This window comes from Poeciliopsis prolifica, unplaced genomic scaffold (assembly GCF_027474105.1).
Source record: "Poeciliopsis prolifica strain line A6 unplaced genomic scaffold, Auburn_PproV2 SCAFFOLD028, whole genome shotgun sequence".
Classification (NCBI taxonomy): Eukaryota; Metazoa; Chordata; class Actinopteri; order Cyprinodontiformes; family Poeciliidae; genus Poeciliopsis; species Poeciliopsis prolifica.
Genome location: NW_026562403.1, coordinates 2,150,174 through 2,171,731, shown reverse-complemented (window position 1 = coordinate 2,171,731; position 21,558 = coordinate 2,150,174). Strand labels below are relative to the sequence as shown.

Below are 21,558 nucleotides of genomic sequence, written 5' to 3'. Positions count from 1 at the left end.
ACCTCAACACACACACACAAACACACCGACCTCTCCTGGTACCCACTACTGCCACTGCACCACCACCAACTGATGTGCTTCTAAGTAGAGTGCAAGCTGTTAAGGTGGGTTGGGTTATTTGGTGCTATTTTTACAAGAAAAGGGGTTGATTTGTCTTAGGCCATTACCGTCTATTACAGCAGCGAGTCTCGGGGAAAAAGGTGGGAAGCGGCAGACGCTGGCATTCTGCCTAAAGAGAAATCAATGAAACAAATTAATCCTTCGCAGGCTGCAGTGACACTGTAATCCATCATTCAGGGGGCGCTTTTACACGCTGAATAAGGGAGCAAAGGCAGGGAGGAGGAGAAGAGATTGGCGGATGGGTGGCTGGATGCACGCTAGCTGAGGAAGAGGTGGGAGGGTTGGGGAGCAAACGGGACACAACCCCTTGGGGATAGGGAAGACATCCATGACTCGGTAACAGTAGGACAACAGTGGGTGGTGGCGACGAATTGAATGCTTCGGAGCCCTTTCTTTTGCACCCTTGAGCTGCCTGTGCACATACTGAGCAGGAGGAGGAAGAAAAGATGGTGTAAAAACAGTCAGCTGGATCAAACTACGGACATAAAAACGCGACTGTGATTACATAGAGATGTCTCTACATGTTCCTCACTTGTTTTCTGTCCCCTCCTGGCTATTTTAATCATAGCAAGCTGTTTGTTGATGGTGAGAGCGTTCTAATTTATTCATTCTGGTATATCAAGCAGTAAAGTGGCTGCTCTTAGGACATTCTAGTGTTTCCTCTTATATGTTTTGCGATCGCATGTGTAGATGAACAATTCTCACTCTTTCTGTTTTATACTGAGATTCATCACAACAGCGAACTGGGTTCCACATGGTCCAGCTCACAGATGTGCCAGAAATTCACTGCTTTTCTACCCAAAAGGATCCCCTCACCCCCCATCAGACCCCCAAACAACCCCAATACGCCAACACCATCTTACTATCCAAATCAAAAAGCTGCGTGCATGCTACTCGGATTCGGCATGGTGATGCCCCAGTGCGCAGCCAATTAGAGCTCAGATCTTGCTGTGTGATTGAGACATGTGATCAAGCTTTCCTGTGAGGAAACAGTCTTGTCCAGTCCAAAAGGCATGTGAAGCAGCTGTACCCTCCAATGAATCACAGAGCAGCCTACATCAAATGCCATCACAATTCAAGTGGGAGTAGAAACAGGGAGGAGAAAAAAAAACAAAAAACAACACAAACACATACATATATTTGTGTTTTGTTTTTATTAGGATTGTGTGCTGTGTGGAACTGCATTCCAGTAACTGTTACATTACATCATTGTACAAGTTCAATAGAGTCACAACGTCTTACTGCATTGCATTGTCCTTTCCGACACTGGCTGCTCTGCTGACGTTCATAATTAGACAACTGTTATCACAGCAGTGACTGGAGCATTTGTAGAGGGCAGTTGGGCTTGTTTCAGCAATTTCATTTTAAAAAAATCTAGAATGAACAACAAACCACTTACCTTAACCAGCTCTCACTGGAGTAAGGTGGATAACTCCTCACATTCATCCTAAATACACAGGTGGTTGCATTCTGTGTCAAGAAAATCAGAGAGAATAGTGGGTGGAGAGAGTGTGTGTGTGTGTGTGTGAGAGAGAGAGAGAGAGAGAGCGTGAGCCAGAGAGGGAGAAAGAGAGAGAGAGAGAGAGAGAGAGAGGAAAAGGGCTGAGATTAGGATGGCACAAGGAGAGGAAGTTTGAAGTGGGGATTGAAAGCGAGGAGGGGAGGGTGGAGGGAAGAGAACGGAAAGGACGGAAAAATGTCGGGATATTGCAGGAGAGCGGATGGTGTGAGGGAGGCAGAGTGAGAAATGTTGCCGGAAATGCTGGAGCCAGCAGCGTGTGTAAAAAACCTCACAGCAACATTTCTCATCCTTGACATCACTGACAGTCTTTCCACACACACAAGCACGCGCGCACACGCACACATAGACTCAACAGGAAGTGTGTTGTTAAAGTGCAGAGTTGTAAAATTTCAACTCTTTCGCAGCATTTACTTCTCTCAGATCACATGCTATCTCTGATTTAATATAAAATGCAATATCATCATCCAATATCATCATTGTTAGTTTTAAACATCATTTGCTCCTGTCGTTGTTCAAGGGGAGATGGAGAGAGAGGGGTGAGTGATGTAAGGAGGAGGAGAAGGAGGACAGAAGATGGTTGTGGAATGTTTGCTGCTCTGCTCAGAGCTCAACCGTCTCATTTGTCAGGGTTTGACCCCGGCTCCAGGGTCAAAGGTCACAAGGAACATCTGAGGAAAAACTGACACACACATACATACACAAGACCCAAGTAAACACAGCAATGTGCAAGTGTCTATCTTTTACTCTCACACATAATTCAAGATCGTCTGAGGTCCGTCTGCACAAATCATCAATAATGTTCATTCTCTGCTTGTTTTTCCTGATCTATTGCAACGGGGCTAAAGCGAACTGTGGTCTCTTACTTTGTGCCGTGGAACACCTTGAGTCATTTCCAGCCATAAAGCATGAAATAAGTCCAATAATTTACATGATGAAAAAAATGAATGTAAAATTGTGAATGTGATTCAAATAGAAAATCTTGAAATGAAGTGAGAATGATGTTAGTTCTTGCATTGCCCAATATGTAATCACAGTGTTTTACTATCAACATTCAATAGTAGAAAAAGTTCAATTCGGGAGAAATTTGACTTTTTCCTCTGACTCATTCAGTCAGGGGAGAACTGACTTAATGAGTTTCCCCCTGTGTGAGTTTATACCTAACTATCACAGATATAAACGTATACCATTTTCTCTCTATAAAGACATCAACTTAAACCCTCCACAAAAAGGAACTTTTTATGGTTTGATAGAAAAAAAAAGGGGGAAATGTTTGACTATCTTTTAATTCTTTGCTTTGTATTGAATTCAAAATTACTATTTCCATCAAATGACATTATTCCTCTATGTTCTGTCATTTTTTTCTGGTCATAGAACTAATCAGAAACAATGGAATATGAAAAAAATTAATAAAAATTATTGGCAGATCAGAACAACTGACCAAAATTGAAATTCAGTATCATCAGAAAATCCTGAATGGTCCATTTCCAGAAGGGATTAAGTAAATTTGTGTTGTTTTCATTTCATGTCACTTATGTGCTTACAAGAAGTAAAGGGTATAAACAAACTTTGTAAAGCTATTATTTAGTCACTGATTCTTTTAATCTTGGCATAGTTAAACCAGCAGAGTCCATGATAGGTTTTTACATTTGAATATCACAATGACTTCAAAATGATTTTATTTTGATTTCCTGCTGTGAAAGTTGCTGATGTTAGATTCCCAGAAAATCAAACTACACTCTTTTCCACATCTTAATTTCAAAGAAGCCAATATAAAATTGGAAATGGGACTTCTAAAGGGCAATAAGGATGAATCAAATTTTAATCTTCAATTCATCCAGTACATAAATCCCTATACTACTAAATAGGGACAACCTCTTTCTAAAATCAAACAGCATTAAGGAAAACCCCATTTCCAGCATGTCAGTCCTCCTTCGGCGTTTGTTCGGACGCCTCCTGCAGCTACAGCGCTGAGAGCCTGCGGGACAACAAACAAAGGCAGGTTACAAAGAGCAAGGTTAGCTCTACCAAATCACTCACACAAACTCTCTGCCTCATATTTCAAATTATAGGAAAGATATAGCAGGCAGTGACAATGTGGGTGGCCTGCTGCCGTGACCCACGTGAGCACAGGACACCTGTGAGTCATATCATGTTAGGGCGACGGCTGACAGCCGCTGCACCTTGAACAATGAATGATGAAATTACTGCCGCTGAGTTATAGAGCAGTGTTTGTGAGTCACTCATATGTGTTTAAAAAACTGTTTTAATTGTCACGTTTTTTGATCTCCAAAAGCAGTCCTCCATGTTGCCACAGTAAAAAGGACAGGTTTTGCAAGGGGGCTGCTATTCATGCCTTTGAGATGCATCTTAAATGTTACACCTTTGTCATTCTTTGGCCAGAGACATCAAACAGGTGCAATGAATAATTTATCTTAAGAGTTTCACATTGATAAGGTCACAATCTGCCACGTCTGGACACTAAAGGCAGGCCGTCTTCACTTTCCTGACATCTTACACACACATGTGCCCCCACACCAACAAACATACTCGTTTTAAATGGAAAAAAGTACAAAATCTCATGAGTGCTGTGTCTGTGTGTGGGTGAGAAGTGGTGTTGTAAATTTGAAAAACGTCTATGGTTTCTTTTACCATAGAAGGTGCATAAATTAAAAATGAGCTGCTGTGTTTGTTATTTAATTTGATCCATTTTGTCTTTATTCAAAACAGGAAGTTTTTCCCATTCTAATTTTTTATTTTTTTTTTAATGCATGAACACTTCCTTCATTCAAATTGCTGGGTGGGAGTTATAGTGGAGGAATCGCTTTTAGTTCACAACTAAATTGTTATACACTGCCAAGGCTGCCTCAAGGTTGTGTAAAAACCTCAACATAATTTCATTAGAGACTGCACCTCTATGACCATATAAGCCACTTTTATCCCCTTCTTCGTTCCCCATGTTTGCCCCTATTTTTAAAATTCATGGATTAAAAACTTCTATAACATTCCCAATCCCATCAGAAGGCTGCCAAGCAGTTGCAAGTTTCATTTATATCTCCAGCCGGCTCAGTATACTGCATTGAAGTGTTTAGTCACTCCAAGCTGCACCATGTTGACTGTTCAGCTACACTACCTTTCTAATTAAGCCCCTGCTGTGTGTTGGTTTTGGGAATAAATGAGGGGAAATCAGTGCAGAATTATTGTAATGCCAGTCATTTGGTTGCAACAAGCAGAAAGTTAAAATAAAATTTGGAAAACTCTCATGTTTAGTACAGTCATCCTTTTAAGGTTGGAGGTAAACTAATTGGGTTTAAGAGTTGTTCATTTTCCTCTCACAATGAGCATCAATGTCCCCCTAATAACAAACAATGTTAATGACAGTGACAGGAATACACACACACCTCCCATGTATTATTCATGACCCCCAACCCCTGAAGTTCATATATATATATATATATATATATATATATATATATATATATATATATATATATATATATTATATTATATATATATATATATATGTATATATATTTTTTTTTTATTTTTTTTTTTTTGTGTGTGTGTGTGTGTGTGTGTGTGTGTGTGTGTGTGTGTGTGTGTGTGTGTGTGTGTGTGTGTGTGGGTGTGTGTGGGTGTGTATAGTCACTAACTTTTGAGTATTGTGAACATTGTGAACACTGTGACGCTCTTGAGTGTCGGGGGCCATATCTCTCTTCTGTCCCTGAACTATATTTCTTCGCTGTGTTGTCGAATAATGTGCGGATGGGATGAAAGGTAATCTGCGTGCAGAATTTCTAAAGCTCCCTTATCCTTGTTGAATTTCTCAAGAATTCCACCTTTGCCCCGCGGTTTCCCTGAAATAAATTACTTTAAAGGGTTAGATGCCTGCGCGCATGCTGCCTCCCTCTGTTTTTTCTTTTTTCTTTTTTTTTTTTTTTTGCGACATTCCCCATCAACAGCGGATCGACGTGATGAAAACAGTTTCAGTATTTGCGCAGGATTATTTGAAACACTGTTTTGATCACTAAAGATAAACGATCGATGATGCATGATTATGATGAAGTAGTGCAAACTTCAAACCTTGCTCTCTGCAGTCAGTCTGATTAAACCACTTTCTCCTCTCACTTTTCTGTTTGTTTCGCTTCAGCTGCTAGAAAGACAAGCACACACGCTGCTGAAAATCACCTCTCTCCCTCTTTCTCGCTCTCTTTCTCTCTCTCTCCCTCTCTTTCTCTCTCTCCCCCTCTCCCACTCTCCTCAGCCTCTTGCCTACTTAAAGTTTGGTTTTTGGGGTGTACTACCAAATTACAGTGTTTGCACTCGTGGAACCACGAGGGTTACAGCTCTAATGGATTTATAATCTCCGTCTCTGGGACTATCCAAAGTAATTAGCACGCAGGGCTCTAAAAGAAATGATGGTTAGTGAGCAATAAAGCCAGAGCCCATTGCATAAACTGACAGTGGCTCTGACTTGGTTGAAACCTCAAAACGTAATTGGGAGACTCGTAGTTATTGTATTTAATTATAGTGCGGGAAATAAATGCTTCAGAAGGGTGGGAAAAAAAATTACAGTTGAACTTTTATCTGTTTTTATCATAGACTTGCACCAATTATGTACCCTAATTATGATGGGATACCAGCAGGTTTTTCCTCATGCACGGTGGTATTTGCTTCTCGAAGTTTTAAACTAACATTATAAACATTACTAACATTATAAACTTTTGTTTGTTTGTTTGCTTGCTTGTTTGTTTGTTTTTTGCACAAACTGCACCAGAAAACTTCCAGGGAGGATTATAAGAAGGAAACTATTCATTTTGTTCACATAAAATTTAAAATGTTCAGCTCGAAAATATTTACTCCTTTTTCTCTTTCCGTCAAGAGTCATCAATCAGATTTGTATGTGCTGAAAGTTTCTGATCCACATTTTTGGGGAAATAATCGCAAGACGAGCTCTTCCTCCATCTTCAGAACAATCTGAAGCCCCACAGAAAATTCTGGGGATCAGATTCAGAAGAAAAAAAACAACCAAAAAAACAAGTCCGGTTTAATCTCTCTTTCTTCCAGTCGGACTCTAAACTACAAAATTTCAATGTCAGACTGAAGAGATATTTTTTTAATGTTTGTTTTGCAAATGTACAATAGAAATGTGCTTAGAATCCTCTTTTTTTTTTTTTTTTTTTTTTTTTTTTTTTGCATCGTGCTTGCAAGGCTGCAGTGATAAACTGGCATAAAGAAATTTTAGTTCCTATTTGAAAGTCATTAATAATGTCATTTAATGGGTGATCTATTTCTACTTAATTACAAAAGTAAATCTGATACCTGAAATAGCTCAGATTAATCTACTAATATGCCGCATTGGGGAAAGTAATTATGCTAAATGTTTTTTTTTTCATAAATTATTGTCAACACGAGACCTTTGCCTTAGTTGCCTATTCTTTCTTTATTAATTATTATTGATATTGGAATTATAAACGTCAATTTCTGCGTTTTTATGTTGTTGATCTTTGAGCTCAGGAATGATTTAATAAGTTACCACATAAAAAATAAATAGCACGTAAAATCCTGACATTGGTTTCTCAGAACCTTCCCTTTCACTGCCCGCAAACTTTTTAAACACGTTGCAGAATCGCAGCGTGAAGTCACAAAACAGGCTGCAACTTCTAGTCAATTCAAACACACAGCCAGAGTCAAATTGCACACACAAAGATGTGTATTAGTTATTGTGTGTATGTGATTTTTTTTTTAATCTTGCAGGTGTTAAAGGGACAGGAGACGGTTGCATCCGAAGGCCCTCGGATGAGGGGAAATCATCCTCTAAGCCCACACAATGTCTTATTGACCGTAGCTTTGGTTGGAACCCTGATGTGATTACACACGATCAATAATAAACCTACCCTCGACCATTTATAAATCTCTGCATCAGTTTGAGACGCTTTAAAGCGTGTTCTTGTTGTCATCTGTTGTTTTATTTTGGGGGAAGGCGGTAGGAGGGGTGCAGGGGGTGGATGGGGTCTTGCACTTGTGACCTCAGTGTTTTCCCAACTGTTTGTGTTGCCTTGCTCGGTGATTTCTTGTATTTGGTGGACGCTTTGAAACATATTGATTCCGGATTTAGCCACACTCCAACATGCCTCCCGTATAAATGATTAATTAAGCCCAGTTGACAAAAGTGTAATATGCAGTCATGCAGGCCATTCTGGAGAATTTAATTACATGTAAATCAACAACAACAACCCAAAAAATTACTGCAAAGTCAAATTTCAGCTCCTCACTGCAGGCTTTTGCATCAGTGACAGAGATGACGTGCTTGAGAACAGGATTCATTTATTATTATTTTACTACTTTTCGCGCTGTCATTTGCATCATGATTAGGTTAAAACTTGGAAAGACAGACACGAAAATACAAATTTCCACATTCAAAGCACTACATTTTGGATCAAGTGTGGAGGGATCAAGTTAAACGTTAATAGGTTGAGTTCTGGGATAAAGTTAACCTGGGCTATTTTCACACCAACAATGCCGCTCTGATAAATTGTAAATATCACCGCACCGTTGGAGGTTTTTTTTTTTTATTATTTACGTCCACGTTTTAATTCTGCTCTCCACGTTGCCCGGTCCACCATCCGCGGCTGAACGGGCAGTAAAGGATGAGCACCGACTGATCAGCCTTTTAATTCGGTGACACTATCGCTGAGACAAACGGACGTCTATCGATCTTTTCATTACGTGTTCGAGCAACAAATAGGCTCGCGTGCACGTGAGCGGGACGGGAGCGAAACGAGAGGGTTCTCCCAGTCCGTTGCAGAACGCAGCCGAGCTTTAATAGCTTCTCTGCACTATCTCATCTGCAGGGGGGGGGGGGGGGAAATCGACGCAAAAGGATGTGGATAAGCAGCATGGAGGGAGAGGGGGGGAAAAAGAGAAAGATTCCGCTTTGCGCTAAGTTGAAAAGTTGCGACTCTTTTGCGTGCGCCGACAGTAAAGTGCGCGACTGGAGAATTCGTGCCCGCATTGAGTTCCACGCGTGTGCAGCCAGAGTTAAGCAAGAAGTCAGAAATAAACACCAGGAGGAGAAAGAAAGACAGAGGGAAAAAAGTGCTACTCACCTTCTCTGTGACTGCACAGCAGCCGCTCCTGCACCGGTGCTTCTTCTCCCTCTTCCAACATCCCACCCGTCCACTTTCTCCACATGCAGGTTTCCATCAGAGCCTCTCTAATATATCTACCCCGCTTCCTATTCGCTTCCCCCTCTCACTCTTTTCCTCTCTTCTCTCTCCTCTTCTTCTCTCATGCAGACCCCCATTCTTTTTACCAAAATGTGCGGAGTTAAATCTTAATGATACACCAAAGGGGGGAAGAAAAGGGGCAAAAAAAAAGAAAAAAGAAAAAAAAATGCATTGTCCGATTTAATCTTATTGGTTTCACCTTTTCAGAGTACTGGAGACGTGGCCGGAGAGTTTCCATGGTGTGCGTCCGAGACAGGGACGGGGAGAGAGAGCTCTCTTATTGAATACTTAAAAAACAAGCCGTCCCTCCTGAATGCGCATTCAAACAGAGGCACTCGCATATTAACGCTATGTTATATCTTCTTATATCTCTGTTTGAGTATAGACGTGCTTGTGCGCGCTTTGTTGTGTTAAAGTACTTTTATGTCTTTGAGTGTTGGGTTATTATTTCCTAAGCTTATGAATACAATTGGCATTTTTGTGTCTTTGTTTTATATAAACAGAGCGTCCTTTTAATTAGGAAGCACTGTTTAAACATTAATTATGAATGATGATGATGATACACTAATCAATGAATGTTTATGGGTTTTTTAAAATAGTTTATTAATGTCATCCCATATCTTTAACTGCAAAATGGACTTTTTATGAACTACAAAAGTATACAGGACAATTCTGGGCACGTTCGAGCTTTTTAATTATTATTTAAAATCTATTTAAGCGCTTAAAAATGCAAGTTTGATGGCTTGCACGTTGGGGTGTTGTGGGGGATGTAATTGCACAACGTACGCTAGATGGCAGCGCGATCCAGACATTTTTGAGTCTGAGACGCCTGCAGAAACACTGATGCATAAAAGCTGGGATCTCCGTGCAAAATTTCCCCGTAACTTCGCTCGATTTTGAGTTAATGTCATTATTAACACATTTAAAAAAAAAAAAAAAAAAAAAAAAAAACCTAGTCCTACTGAAAGTGTTTGTGCGACTGTGAGATGTTGGCGATTGTTAAACGTCCTCCGAAATTTCAAGAGATCCCCGCATCTGAAAGGGGCTTCCGGCACAACGGCGGCGTTTGCGCATCATTCTGCACAGTGATATATTTTTTTTCACCCCCTAAACTGCTCTTGAACTAAATTTTAAGTTTTAATGAGCGAAACCGGTGCCGATTTACAGACGATGCTGTACCGCAATGCGCATGCCAAGGACAAAACACGGCGTGTGAAAATATTAATCCGCTCCCAACAGCAGAGAGACCTCCGTTAGTTAATAATAAAGATAACAGTCCGAGACAAGGCATTCTGGAACTTTAAGGGGGGGGGAAATCTGAGTCAGATTCCCCCCTTTTGGTCGCAGCGCACAGCTTTTGGTTTTATTTGTCGTGCTTAAAAGCTTTGTCCCCACCTTCCTCTCTCTCTCTCTCTCTCTCTCTCTCTCTCTCTCTCTCTCTCTCTCTCTCTCTCTCTCTCCCTCTCTCTCTGTCTCTCCCTCTCTCTCTCTTGCCTTTAACCCGCTTTTTTTCGCTATTCTATCCAGGGTTTCTTCCTCTTTTTGGTGACAATAGACGGCCCATACTAATCAGGTTTCAAAGTAAATAGCAGCGCGGGGCGAGCTCACTGTAACTTGTGCCTGTCAGAGCCCCCCATCCCTCCCACTCTCCTCCCAAGCCCCCTCCAGTCGTAGAAGCCTACACTGTAAAAAAAAGAAAAAAAGAAAGAGAAAAACATCCACCCTCAGACAAGGCAGCCGGTTCAGCACCGGCGCCGGAAAATCCTGGCTGCGCACACAGACGGACCGGGTTCGTTCGGGTTGGATCGCGCGTCTTCGACTGCTGTTCGATCCGCCGTTGCGAATCTCCGACTCTTGCCAATTTCTACGGGAATGTCTCTGATTTGAGACGTTTTCCCCGGCAACATTATTTTAACCGCTCGCAGCGAGAGCGGAAAACAGGCGGACTACTGCAAAACGAGGGTGTTATTTCCCCGATAAATGGACAGAAAATACAACAATTTTTGCGATCCAATAGCAAGAGCGGGGGGACTTGTCTGGATGGACATTTTTTGTAGCGCACTAACGGAGGGGGGACTCTAACCAATGGAGAGAAAGAGAGGGCTTGGCTATAACCTTAGCCTCCCATTTTCTCTCTCCCTCTATCCCCCCCTCCTCTCCTCCTCCTCTATGCAGGGCTCTGGCCAGTCAGTCCTCTTTGATTATCAGTCTCCAGCAGCCCCTCTTGGCTCCTTGACATGAGCACCATATAAGGCGCAGCGATCTCCATAGAAACGTGTCAGTTTCAATAGTAGTGTCAAAGTTCACTATATACAGACATTCGCGCAGATCCCCCGTTTCGGAAACATTGCTCTGCTGGTCCTCTCGTTTTAAGCGCATTCATTTTTTGGGGGTCTCTCCTTCTTCTTCTTCTTGCATATCCTATTAGTACTACTTGGTGTTTTTCCTCTTTTTCTTTTTTTTTCCCTCAATCTTTTTTTCTCTTCGTATCTCCGTTCCTCCTCGCTGGAGAGAGGTGAAACTATACATGGGTACTTCATTCGGCGACGCGGTTCTCCTTCGCAGCTGGGCGAGATGATGAGGTTTATTTAAGAATATAGATGTAAAAAGCCCAGCTCTTCAGTTTTTTCCTCCTCCTCCTCCTCCTCATATACGACGAAGACGGGAGTGTAAAGGAGCAAGAGGAAGAAAGGAGAAAGGAATTTATCTCCGCAGCACTTTGGATCGCGTCTTTCCAGCGAAAAGGTTTTGGCTTTTTTTTTTTTTTTTTTTTTTTTTTTTTTTTTTTTTTTTTACTCGCTCCTGCCTTTTTTTGTGGCTATTTCTTTTAATCTGACTGCAATTTTTACGTCTGGACTTTGGGTTTTCCAACAAGATTAGGGATTCCTGAATGGCTGACTGCAATTTACCTTGGAACTGGCCTCCCGATACTTGCATATCCTGATCGGGTGCCTCCTGATTTCTGAATGTATTGATCGCGTTTGCTCCCCTTCTTTCCCCCCATATGAGATTGCGTGCTCCGATTTGACTTTGCACTGTCCCGTCTTTTGAGATTTTTTTTTCTTCCTCCACTACGCTCCATAAACATCGGCGATCATTTCGCTTTACAGCACTTTCCGGGGCCGAGATATGGCAATGGTAGTTAGCGTCTGGCGAGATCCGCAGGAAGACGTGGCCGGAGGACCTCCGAGCGGCCCCAACCCAGCAGCGCAGCCGGCGAGGGAGCAGCAGCAGGCGGCGTCGGCGGCGCCGCACACTCCGCAGACCCCCAGTCAACCGGGACCCCCGTCCACGCCGGGGACCGCCGGGGACAAGGGGAGTCAGAATTCCGGACAGAGCCAGCAGCATATTGAATGTGTGGTTTGCGGGGACAAATCGAGCGGCAAACACTACGGCCAGTTCACCTGCGAGGGATGCAAAAGTTTCTTCAAGAGGAGTGTACGCAGGAACTTAACGTACTCATGTCGTGCCAATAGGAACTGTCCCATTGACCAGCACCATCGAAACCAGTGCCAATACTGCCGGCTGAAGAAGTGCTTAAAAGTGGGGATGCGGCGGGAAGGTGAATATATGTTTTAAAGCCCCACTCATGATTACGCATCCTAGTATAGCAGCAGCAGTGCGAGGGCTGCCATGTTGCATTAAGGTCACAGGCTTTATAGCTGGGCATATACCTATTACAGCAGACTCCATCGTTGTTTTGATTTTTATTTATTTTTTATTTTTTCCCGGGATGTTTGCATGAATGGTTGTGGTTTCGTCTTTTGCGTGAGGAGAGTAAAAGGCCAGTGCAGCCACGGCAGTTACGTGCTTGTGAATGCAAGTCGCCTTAACAAAGCGGCTGCTCTTGTTAACCTCCTTTTTTTATTTGTTTTGGTTTTTCTTGCGGTCTAAACTGCATCGTCTACTTGCAAATCTATATTACATAGAAGCAAACCGTAGAAGAGTGAGTGTGTGTGTACAATTGCGAGCATTTATGTCAGTCTCTGAGTGTGTGTGTGTGTGTGTGCGTGTGTGTGTCTGTGTGTTTGAGAGTGTTTGAGGCTAATAGTCCCATTCCTTACAGTCCCTTAACTAATCTTACTAATTTATAATTGCACAACAGGATTTATAAGTGGAATGTGTGTGTATGACTGTAAAAAAAAAACAGTACACAACAAAGCCACTTCTCTGTGCTGACTAGACAGCTCAGACACACTCAATCACGTCGTTCAAGTTTTCATGCCTCATTGTTTTTGCTTGCTTTGCATTAAAGGCCATGCAACTTTCCTTTCTGTCACAAGTGTTTGGCTTTTCCCAAATTGACGAGGACCCTCCCACGTTTAAGTTGCATGTTATTCGACGTGCACGCCATGATTCCCTGTGTATTAATAATTTATTTGAAATATTACGCACTAGCTAAATTCCCCTCCTTATTCCCAGCTGACCTCTTGACTCAGACAAAACGTGGAATTATGGGTGAATTTAATAACAATTGTCCAGCACATTTAGGACCTGACTGCCTACAATTAGCAATTGTTCAATAACCTAAATTCATGAATTAAAAATAAACAGAACGTAGACGATTAAGCCTTAAAATATTCATAATAGCCTAGTTGTTCTAAGTGAAAACATGAACATTTTGTGTGTGTGAGTAAATGTATTTGCGCAGGAGCCAGCTGTAAAGCCTGTATCCTTAAATTACAAATTCAGGGTGAAGATCGAGTGATACAACACATCTGTTTCCATGAAATATCTGTGTTACTGATGGGATTTTATTTATTTATTTATTTATTGCTTTAAAATCTGATTATTGTTTTAAACGAGTACTGTTTTGCTTTTCTTTTTTTAATTGCATGCTATTTTTTGATGAAAAGAAGCACCACTAGTGGACAATGTTTATCAGTCCTGGATGCACATTTCCTCTTTTTCTCTTTCTTTTTGTCAGCGGTTCAGCGAGGAAGAATGCCTCCAACCCAACCCAATCCAGGCCAGTACGCGCTGACGAACGGGGACCCCCTGAACGGCCACTGCTATCTGTCCGGATACATCTCGTTACTGCTGCGGGCTGAGCCTTACCCTACCTCCCGTTACGGGAGCCAGTGCATGCAGCCCAACAACATCATGGGCATCGAGAACATCTGCGAGCTGGCGGCTCGCTTACTTTTCAGCGCCGTGGAGTGGGCGAGGAACATCCCCTTCTTCCCTGACCTGCAGATCACCGACCAGGTGTCCCTTCTCCGGCTGACGTGGAGCGAGTTGTTTGTGCTTAACGCGGCTCAGTGCTCCATGCCTCTTCATGTGGCCCCTCTGCTCGCCGCGGCAGGCCTGCACGCCTCGCCGATGTCCGCGGACCGCGTCGTGGCTTTCATGGACCACATCCGGATCTTCCAGGAGCAAGTGGAGAAGCTCAAGACCCTGCACGTCGACTCGGCGGAGTACAGCTGCCTCAAAGCCATCGTGCTTTTCACATCAGGTGGGTTGTCCACATCATCGCCCCACAGACGCACACGCACACACTAAAACGCAGATGGATGTGTTTATAAAGAACCGAGGCCTGGTTCTGGTGCTCACACACACACGCAGAAGCTCGGCTGCGTCAGGAATATGGCTGTCAGGCAGCAGCTTAGTGCTAGAGATGTTTGTGTGGCCGATGAAAGAGCCATTTTGTCAACAGCTTGCTTGATATCCACTGACATGCATTCCCATGTCAGCTGTAGCCGCAGCATAAGACGTGTAAACAAACCCAGATTGAGTAAATGTATCAAGTTTTTAAGTTGAAAGCCCATTTAAATCTGAGATTAGGTGCAATCGCAAGAAATTGAATCTATAATATTTGGTGGGGTCTAAACAATCCTGTCCCCCCCCCACCCCGAACATGTCTGAACCTCAGCCGAGCCTGCCCGGGTTCACACGCATTTTGGAACAGGTGTCAAATAATTGAGCGTAAAGATGAAATAGTCTCTGTCAGTGGGTGATTTATGACAGCTGATGCGTTTATGAGCGTGGCTGCGCGCTTTTTATCCGTGTTTTTTTCGTGCGCAAACACATGTCTTCGGGGGCAGGAAATAATCCCTAACAGACTGAGATCAAAAAAAAAAAAAAAAAAAGAAAGACGAAGAAGAAGTCTGATGGAAGTTGACTCGCACATGCACTTAATAACGCAAGTTATTAGTAGATTAATCTTAGCTGACCCATTAATTTTCTTACTTACTGAGGATAGTTTCTGCGTCGCGCAGCTTTGAAAAGTAATCAGCGGCACTTTTCAAAAGTAACCTACATTGTTGATAGCTTAATTGATGCCTGGTTGGGTTATGGGGTCCCTAAATGTCCCTATTTACTCTCAGCTGCATAATTTGGAGGCTATTTTGGAAAAAAAGTTGTGTGTGCCTGGTGCTTTTGAGGGCCTGTTATATCTGCTGATGAAGATGAGCGTCTGAGCTACTTCTAAAGTTTGCTTAAAGTTTTGACCTAACTTTCATCCCCTTTGCAAGGAAACTGAAGCGAGAATTACACCAACTTTCTCTGGACACTGTCGTGATAAATACATTGTTTTACTTTTTAAAATGTGGGTTAATCGTAAAATAATTATCTTTCCCACCATTCTTATAGAATATTCGCTCTTTCAGCGAATTTAAATAGTTTTAAGTGAAAATCAATTTTCTTAAGAATAAAAAACACATTTAGCCTACTTTATATTATATATTATATTATATTATATTATATTATATTATATTATATTATATTATATTATATTATATTATATTATACACAGTTTTAAAAATAGCACAACTTGTTCATAATTAGCTGTGTTTAATTTGGAGCTAAATGATCACAATTTTATTGTTTTATTTTATTTTTTTTTTTCTGCCAACTAAGCTTCCACATTGAAATTTAGAAATGTCATTATTCTCCAAACAACTTGTAGCACTCAGGTTTTGTATTTTACACACGTCTTTTGTCACGGTCATTTTTCAATATTTTATTTATTTATTATTGGTTCTCGACAGTGTGAGCTAATTAATATCCAACATGTCCAGTTTGAAGTCAGTTCTGACGCACAGGATTTGTAATTATAATTTAAGTGTGAGTCTTGCTGTGATTCTGCAGTTTTTTGTTTTTGGTTTTTTTTTTTTTTTTTTCAGGGACATTTTTGTGCTTTGTTTATATTTAGCTTGACCATCTTGCAATTATAACCATTTGCAGAAGAAGAAAAAAAAAACATACAGAAATCCAGCTCAGATTACCCCAGAGAAGCTGCACACACACACCCACGCACACATACGCAAACACACATAGGCACGCACGCACACACACCTACACACACACACACACACACACACACACACACACACACACACACACACACACACACACACACACACACACACACACACACTAAGACATCGCCATCCCCCATGTTTTCTAACAGATCATTTAGTTAGTGTGATGGGCTACAAAACTGGTGTACGCTATAGAAAGTCACGTGGCGCTTTGCCAGTTTCAGTGTGGATTTGTTTGCCTTTAATAACACAGCAGCCTTGTCAGCATTTGATGCATAAATAAGGGGTGGTCAGGGTAAACTACCCCCCATCCCCCCGGGCCTCCACACACATACACACACACGCACGCACCCCCACACCCCCCCCACACACACACAAATCTGGATTATTGTTCCGCGTCAACTCCTCGTGCAGCAAATTGTGTGTGCACCGTGGTGCAGAGTTCTGCAGAACTGGTCGTTTGGATCAGGAGGCTATCTTTCCCAGCCCATCGAGGCTTGTGGGGTGTATTGACAGGGAGGCCTCGTGGAGAGCTGTGGGGTGTCTTTAACCAGCCTTCTCCCCAACGCATGCGTTCAGCTGCGGTGCTATGAACTTTCTCGCCCGTCTTACTTTGAAAATTCGCATGAAACCCTTGCATGTTTTGCGTCAAATGTAATTCATTAAACGGCATCGATCGGTGCCGTTTTGAACAGACACTCAGAACAATTTGCATACACGGGGCTCTGAGTGGCCGGATTGAGGTCACAGTAAATCACTGCACGATCTCTGTGCTGCCCTCGGGTTCATGAGGTTATTGTGTCTAGGCCATAGTGAGTTATAGTGAGAAATTAAGAATGGCCTTAAAAAGCCTCTGTTTAGCCGCTTATAGTGTTGGGAGCCTGGAAGCTGGAGCTGCCTTTCATGTGCAGTTTCTACAAAAGCAGCGCTCAATACAAAAACAGCTTCTGAGAAGTCTTCTTGTGGGACCATGTATGCCAGCGGTTACACCACTTTATAAGCTTGGCTTGAGTGAAAAAACACATCTTTTTTTTCTTTTTTTTTTCCTTTCTTTACAGCAGAGGGAAAACGTGCAACACACCAACAAGGCTTGCATCCCTCTTTTGTCTGTCCCGAAGAGAAGAGTGGCTGCCGAAGCCACCAAGCGCGTCTCGCCATGCGCTTTTGGACATTTTCACGTCGCTTCTGAGCGCCACTGTTTCCCTTCAACCTCGTCTAATAAATCTGATTGCTTTCAGCGGGCCTGTCCTATAGGCTACAACGGGGGAAGAGAAGGAGGAAAAAAAAACAGGCCAAGAGTGGTCTTTAGAGAGAAGAGCCGGCGAAATCACTTAACAGCTTACTGCGGAGTAATTAGGTCACATTACATCCAGTGTAATTTCAGATTCATCAGTACCGTTTATGTTGCCCTTACACTTAAATCCCCTGAGTTCAGACATAAAGAGCAGCGGCCTTTGGGCCTGCGTGTAGCCTACCTCCTTCTTCCTCTTTTTCTTCTTCTGCTTTTTTTTTTTTTTTTTTTTTTTTTTTTTTTGCATTATCACTTTTGGTCTGACATTTTCACCTCTAATTCCTCGCTGATTGCGCATCCAGTACATTCCAGCAGCGTTCTCCCCTTTGCTTATGCTGCATGACAGACAGTGTGATGAAGCATGTTTGGGCAGCCTTGTTTGTCCATGCCACATTGTCAATAACACGTAATGATAACCAAAGCGCTTTGACACGACTGAAACCGGGCGCGTCAGGGGAAAACAAAAACGGTAGTCATCACGGAAATATCCACCTGGACAGTGTTGTTATCTAATTTTTGTGTATTATTTAATAAATAATTGTGATAACAAAAACACAAGGCCTTTGCTGAACTCAAATGCATTTGCTTTAGATTCTCACATAACGAGCATTTTTTTCACTTTCAGTCCTGGTTCTTGGATCTTTTCTTCACATATTCCGCCTTATGGTTTTAGTCTGCTGTGACGATACTAACCACAGTGTGTGTGTTTTTTATGTTTCCTCAGACGCTTGCGGCCTGTCAGACGCCGCTCACATCGAGAGCCTACAAGAGAAGTCGCAGTGCGCCCTGGAGGAGTACGTCAGGAGCCAGTACCCCAACCAACCCAGCCGCTTTGGCAAGCTCCTGCTGCGGCTGCCCTCTCTACGCACCGTCTCCTCCTCGGTAATCGAGCAGCTGTTCTTCGTCCGCTTGGTAGGTAAAACTCCTATTGAAACCCTCATCAGGGATATGCTATTATCCGGGAGCAGCTTCAACTGGCCTTACATGTCCATCCAATGATCCTTATATGACAAAACAAAACAGAGAGGAGGAGGAAGGGGGACAAACAAAAAAAAAAAGGACCAAATTTCTGCACCCCTCATCCTCCTTCAAGAAGACTATATATAGGACCTTTTTTTTCTGAGAAACTTTGCGGAAGACATTACTTTTTTTCTGTCTTCTGGGACTTCGATGGAATACATTATGTACAGAAAAATATTGGAACTGGACTTTGCGCCTGTGTAAATCCGCACCGTCATCTTCAAGAACAATACTCTCCATTTTGTAAAATACTAGTCTTTATTTTCTTTTTTCTTTTCTTTTTTTTTGTAAAAAAAAACACAAATAAAATGAAAAACATCATATGCGCAGTAAGAAAAAAAAATGAATCAAGACTTAGCGGGAAAATAATGTTTCCAAGCAATTATAAGAATTGTCCTGTGTCTATGTACCTCTCTGTTTTGTAATTTTTCTGGTTCTAAACCAGGGTTTCTGTGATTCTATACTAATAATTTTTTGATATAACCTTTTGCTTCTTATAATGAGTGCGATATATGTTGTCGAAGCTATGTTCTCCAAGAATTAAAAATTGAAGTGAGAATTTAAAATAATGAAAAAAAAACAAAAAAAACAAGACAAATAAAATGAATTTAGACGAATAAGAAACAGTCTAATCGCTGTGACAATATCAACACTGATGGTTGAACTTTTTATTTTATTTTTTATTTTATTTTTTGACCTCACCCTTCTCCCATGCTCCCAACTGATACGATGGACCTGCAGCAGAAGCAGCGAAACGAAACTGACCTCCAGGACGTTTTTACTGACATTTTTACTCCGTCTGGGGCGCATCTCCCCCGCTTCCCCCTCCGCCCTTGTCCCCTTCATTCCCTTTTCCCCGGACCACGAGCGTGTGTGGAGTCGATCATCAGTCAAAAGAACAAACGGAGAGACATGAAATCAAAAAGCACTTTTAATATATCATTTCAAATACATTTTGTTTGTTTCGTCTTGAAGATTTTTTTTTGTTGTTTCTTGAATTTTATTGGTTGTTGCCTTCAATTTTGCTTACTCCATGATGCAGCTTTTCATTTTTTTTTTTATTTTTTTTTATTATATATTTTCTTTTGGACAGAAGGGTCGGCTGATGAAGTTGTGTGATGGTGACTGTACTATTAAAAAAGAAATAGGCAACGATGTCTCACTCTCAAGCATTTTCCTGGGGATCAAATGTTTATTATTATTATTATTATTATTATTATTATTATTATTATTATTATTATTATTATTATTATTATTATTATATTATTATTATTATTATTTAGCCAATCAGAGGGAATCTGTTTTTTGTTTTTTTTTCACGACTGTACAACAGTTCCTGAAACCTACCTGTGAAAAACAAATAGTTGCACGGGATCAGAGGGGGGATAATAATTACACAATAGAAGCACATATTACATTTGGAAAGAGCCATGACATAACTGACGGTGCGAGTACAAAGAGGAAGGAGACAATACTGGCCTGCGAGCGCATTAATGTTTAATATTTTTCCCAGACAGCGAGGGAAGCCTCTAACACAGAGCCACCTCTGTAACCTTCCCCCTGTGGCTTAATCAAGGTGATTCTCTGCAAACCAACTCTCCCCTCTCGCCTAAAATAAAAAATAAAAAATAAAAAAAAAAAACTCTGCCCTGATAACGCATTGCATGCTCTGTATTGACGTGGGCGTCATTTGGCAAAAAAAAAAAAAAGGTTTGGGGGGGCCCTCGCTGCAAAGCTGCTGTGATATGCGTGATCAATCTGGAAAATGTATTTTACAGCATGTAAGCCAGTCGATAGGAACACCGAGTGTGATGCATTGTGTGGGAATAGAGAGGGAGGCAAAGAGGGAGAGAACGACACAGACACAGACAGACAGAGACAGAGAGAGAGAGACAGAGAGGGAGAGAGAGAGACAGAGAGAGAGAGAGAAAGAGAGAGAGAGAGAGAGAGAGAGAGAGAGAGAGAGAGAGAGAGAGAGAGAGAGAGAGAGAGAGAGAGAGAGAGTGCTGAGACAAACGAGAGAAGAAGCGTGTTAGTAGAAAGTCAAGTGTATGACTGTGTGTATGTGTGAGTGTGTGTGACAGGACATAAAAAAAAATATTTAAAAAAAAGATGTGGCCTTGGTTTGCTTGATACAGTCAGAGTGTAATGAGTCCATCGATAGTGTGTGAGATGGGTTACTCACTGTCACTGCCCTCGCTTTGGTCTATTTCTTGTTTTTGTCTCAGTTTACGCCCTAAATGGCAAAAGGGAAATCTGGTTTATCACCGGTCCTTGCATTTAAATCACAGTACCAGGCGTGATAAAACATGATAAAACAAAAATGATGGAATGAAATACGGCGCATAGGCTTGACATTTCTGAAGTCGTCATGAAATGAGCTGCCTTTGTGTCATTTTTTTTTTAAACCCAGATCTTTCTCTTGTGGTTTTTGCAGTGATCAGGGACAGCAGAGCAGGGATGTGATATTTGTTAGCCTGTTTAATTATCAGCCGTGTGTTGTGAGTGTAACTCTCGTTTATAGGTTATTTTTGCACTGCTTATGTCATCAAGAAACTTTTAAGGTATTACTGCCTGTAATAAAGGAAGGACGTGGCTCCAGGTTGTCCTCTGATGCTCTCTCTCATTATTTGTGAGACCACCTGACAAAGTAAGCCTTAATGTGGGTTGCATCCGCCTAAAGTAACTGTAAAAGCAAAAAAGTGACGGGTTTTTTTTACATTTATTTTACAGTTTTGTGGAGTTTTTCCCTTCATGTGGAGGCGATCATCCTCTCCACGACCTTAAGGTCAGATGAAAGTTAGTGACGAAGAAGCTGATGGAGTATTTCCTCATTATCCTGCAGACTGAATCATCGAAGCTTAATCGAAGCAAAAAAAGACAGTAAAGGATAACAAAACTGTTCAGCGGCATTTCAGCTAAAATTGATTTTAACTGGTGCTTTATTATTATTATTATTATTATTATTATTATTATTATTATTATTATTATTATTATTATTACTTAAACTTTAACTTATTTCCAGTATTTTTGTGTGAAGAACTCAGAGGATTTTAATAGGTGACATTCTGGAGGTCTGAATAATTATGTTTTACGTTGGCCATTAAGCTCCTTTCT

The 21,558-nt window shown here is 41.6% G+C and overlaps 1 protein-coding gene and 1 long non-coding RNA gene across 2 annotated transcripts; one reads left to right on the top strand and one right to left on the bottom strand.

Moving 5' to 3' along the window:
- Positions 1-1,255: 1,255 nt before the first annotated feature.
- Positions 1,256-9,164, bottom strand: LOC129372214 (uncharacterized). Its single transcript, XR_008607230.1, has 2 exons — positions 8,749-9,164; positions 1,256-3,617 (listed from the first exon to the last, which is right to left on the bottom strand). It is a non-coding gene; the product is annotated as an uncharacterized LOC129372214 (long non-coding RNA).
- Positions 9,165-11,699: 2,535 nt separating this feature from the next.
- On the top strand, positions 11,700-21,055 carry nr2f1a (nuclear receptor subfamily 2, group F, member 1a). Its single transcript, XM_055049127.1, has 3 exons — positions 11,700-12,430; positions 13,796-14,323; positions 18,146-21,055. Exons 1-3 carry the CDS (start codon positions 11,998-12,000, stop codon positions 18,418-18,420), a joined length of 1,236 nt encoding a protein of 411 aa, XP_054905102.1. The 5' UTR covers positions 11,700-11,997; the 3' UTR covers positions 18,421-21,055.
- Positions 21,056-21,558: the final 503 nt, after the last annotated feature.

Bases quoted from the DNA above. Each gene is read 5' to 3' on its own strand.
- nr2f1a (XM_055049127.1), top strand. From the start codon at position 11,998: ATGGCAATGGTAGTTAGCGTCTGGCGAGATCCGCAGGAAGACGTGGCC. The intron at 12,431-13,795 runs GTGAATATATGT...TCTTTTTGTCAG, and splicing joins AGTGGGGATGCGGCGGGAAG to CGGTTCAGCGAGGAAGAATG. The intron at 14,324-18,145 runs GTGGGTTGTCCA...ATGTTTCCTCAG, and splicing joins CATCGTGCTTTTCACATCAG to ACGCTTGCGGCCTGTCAGAC.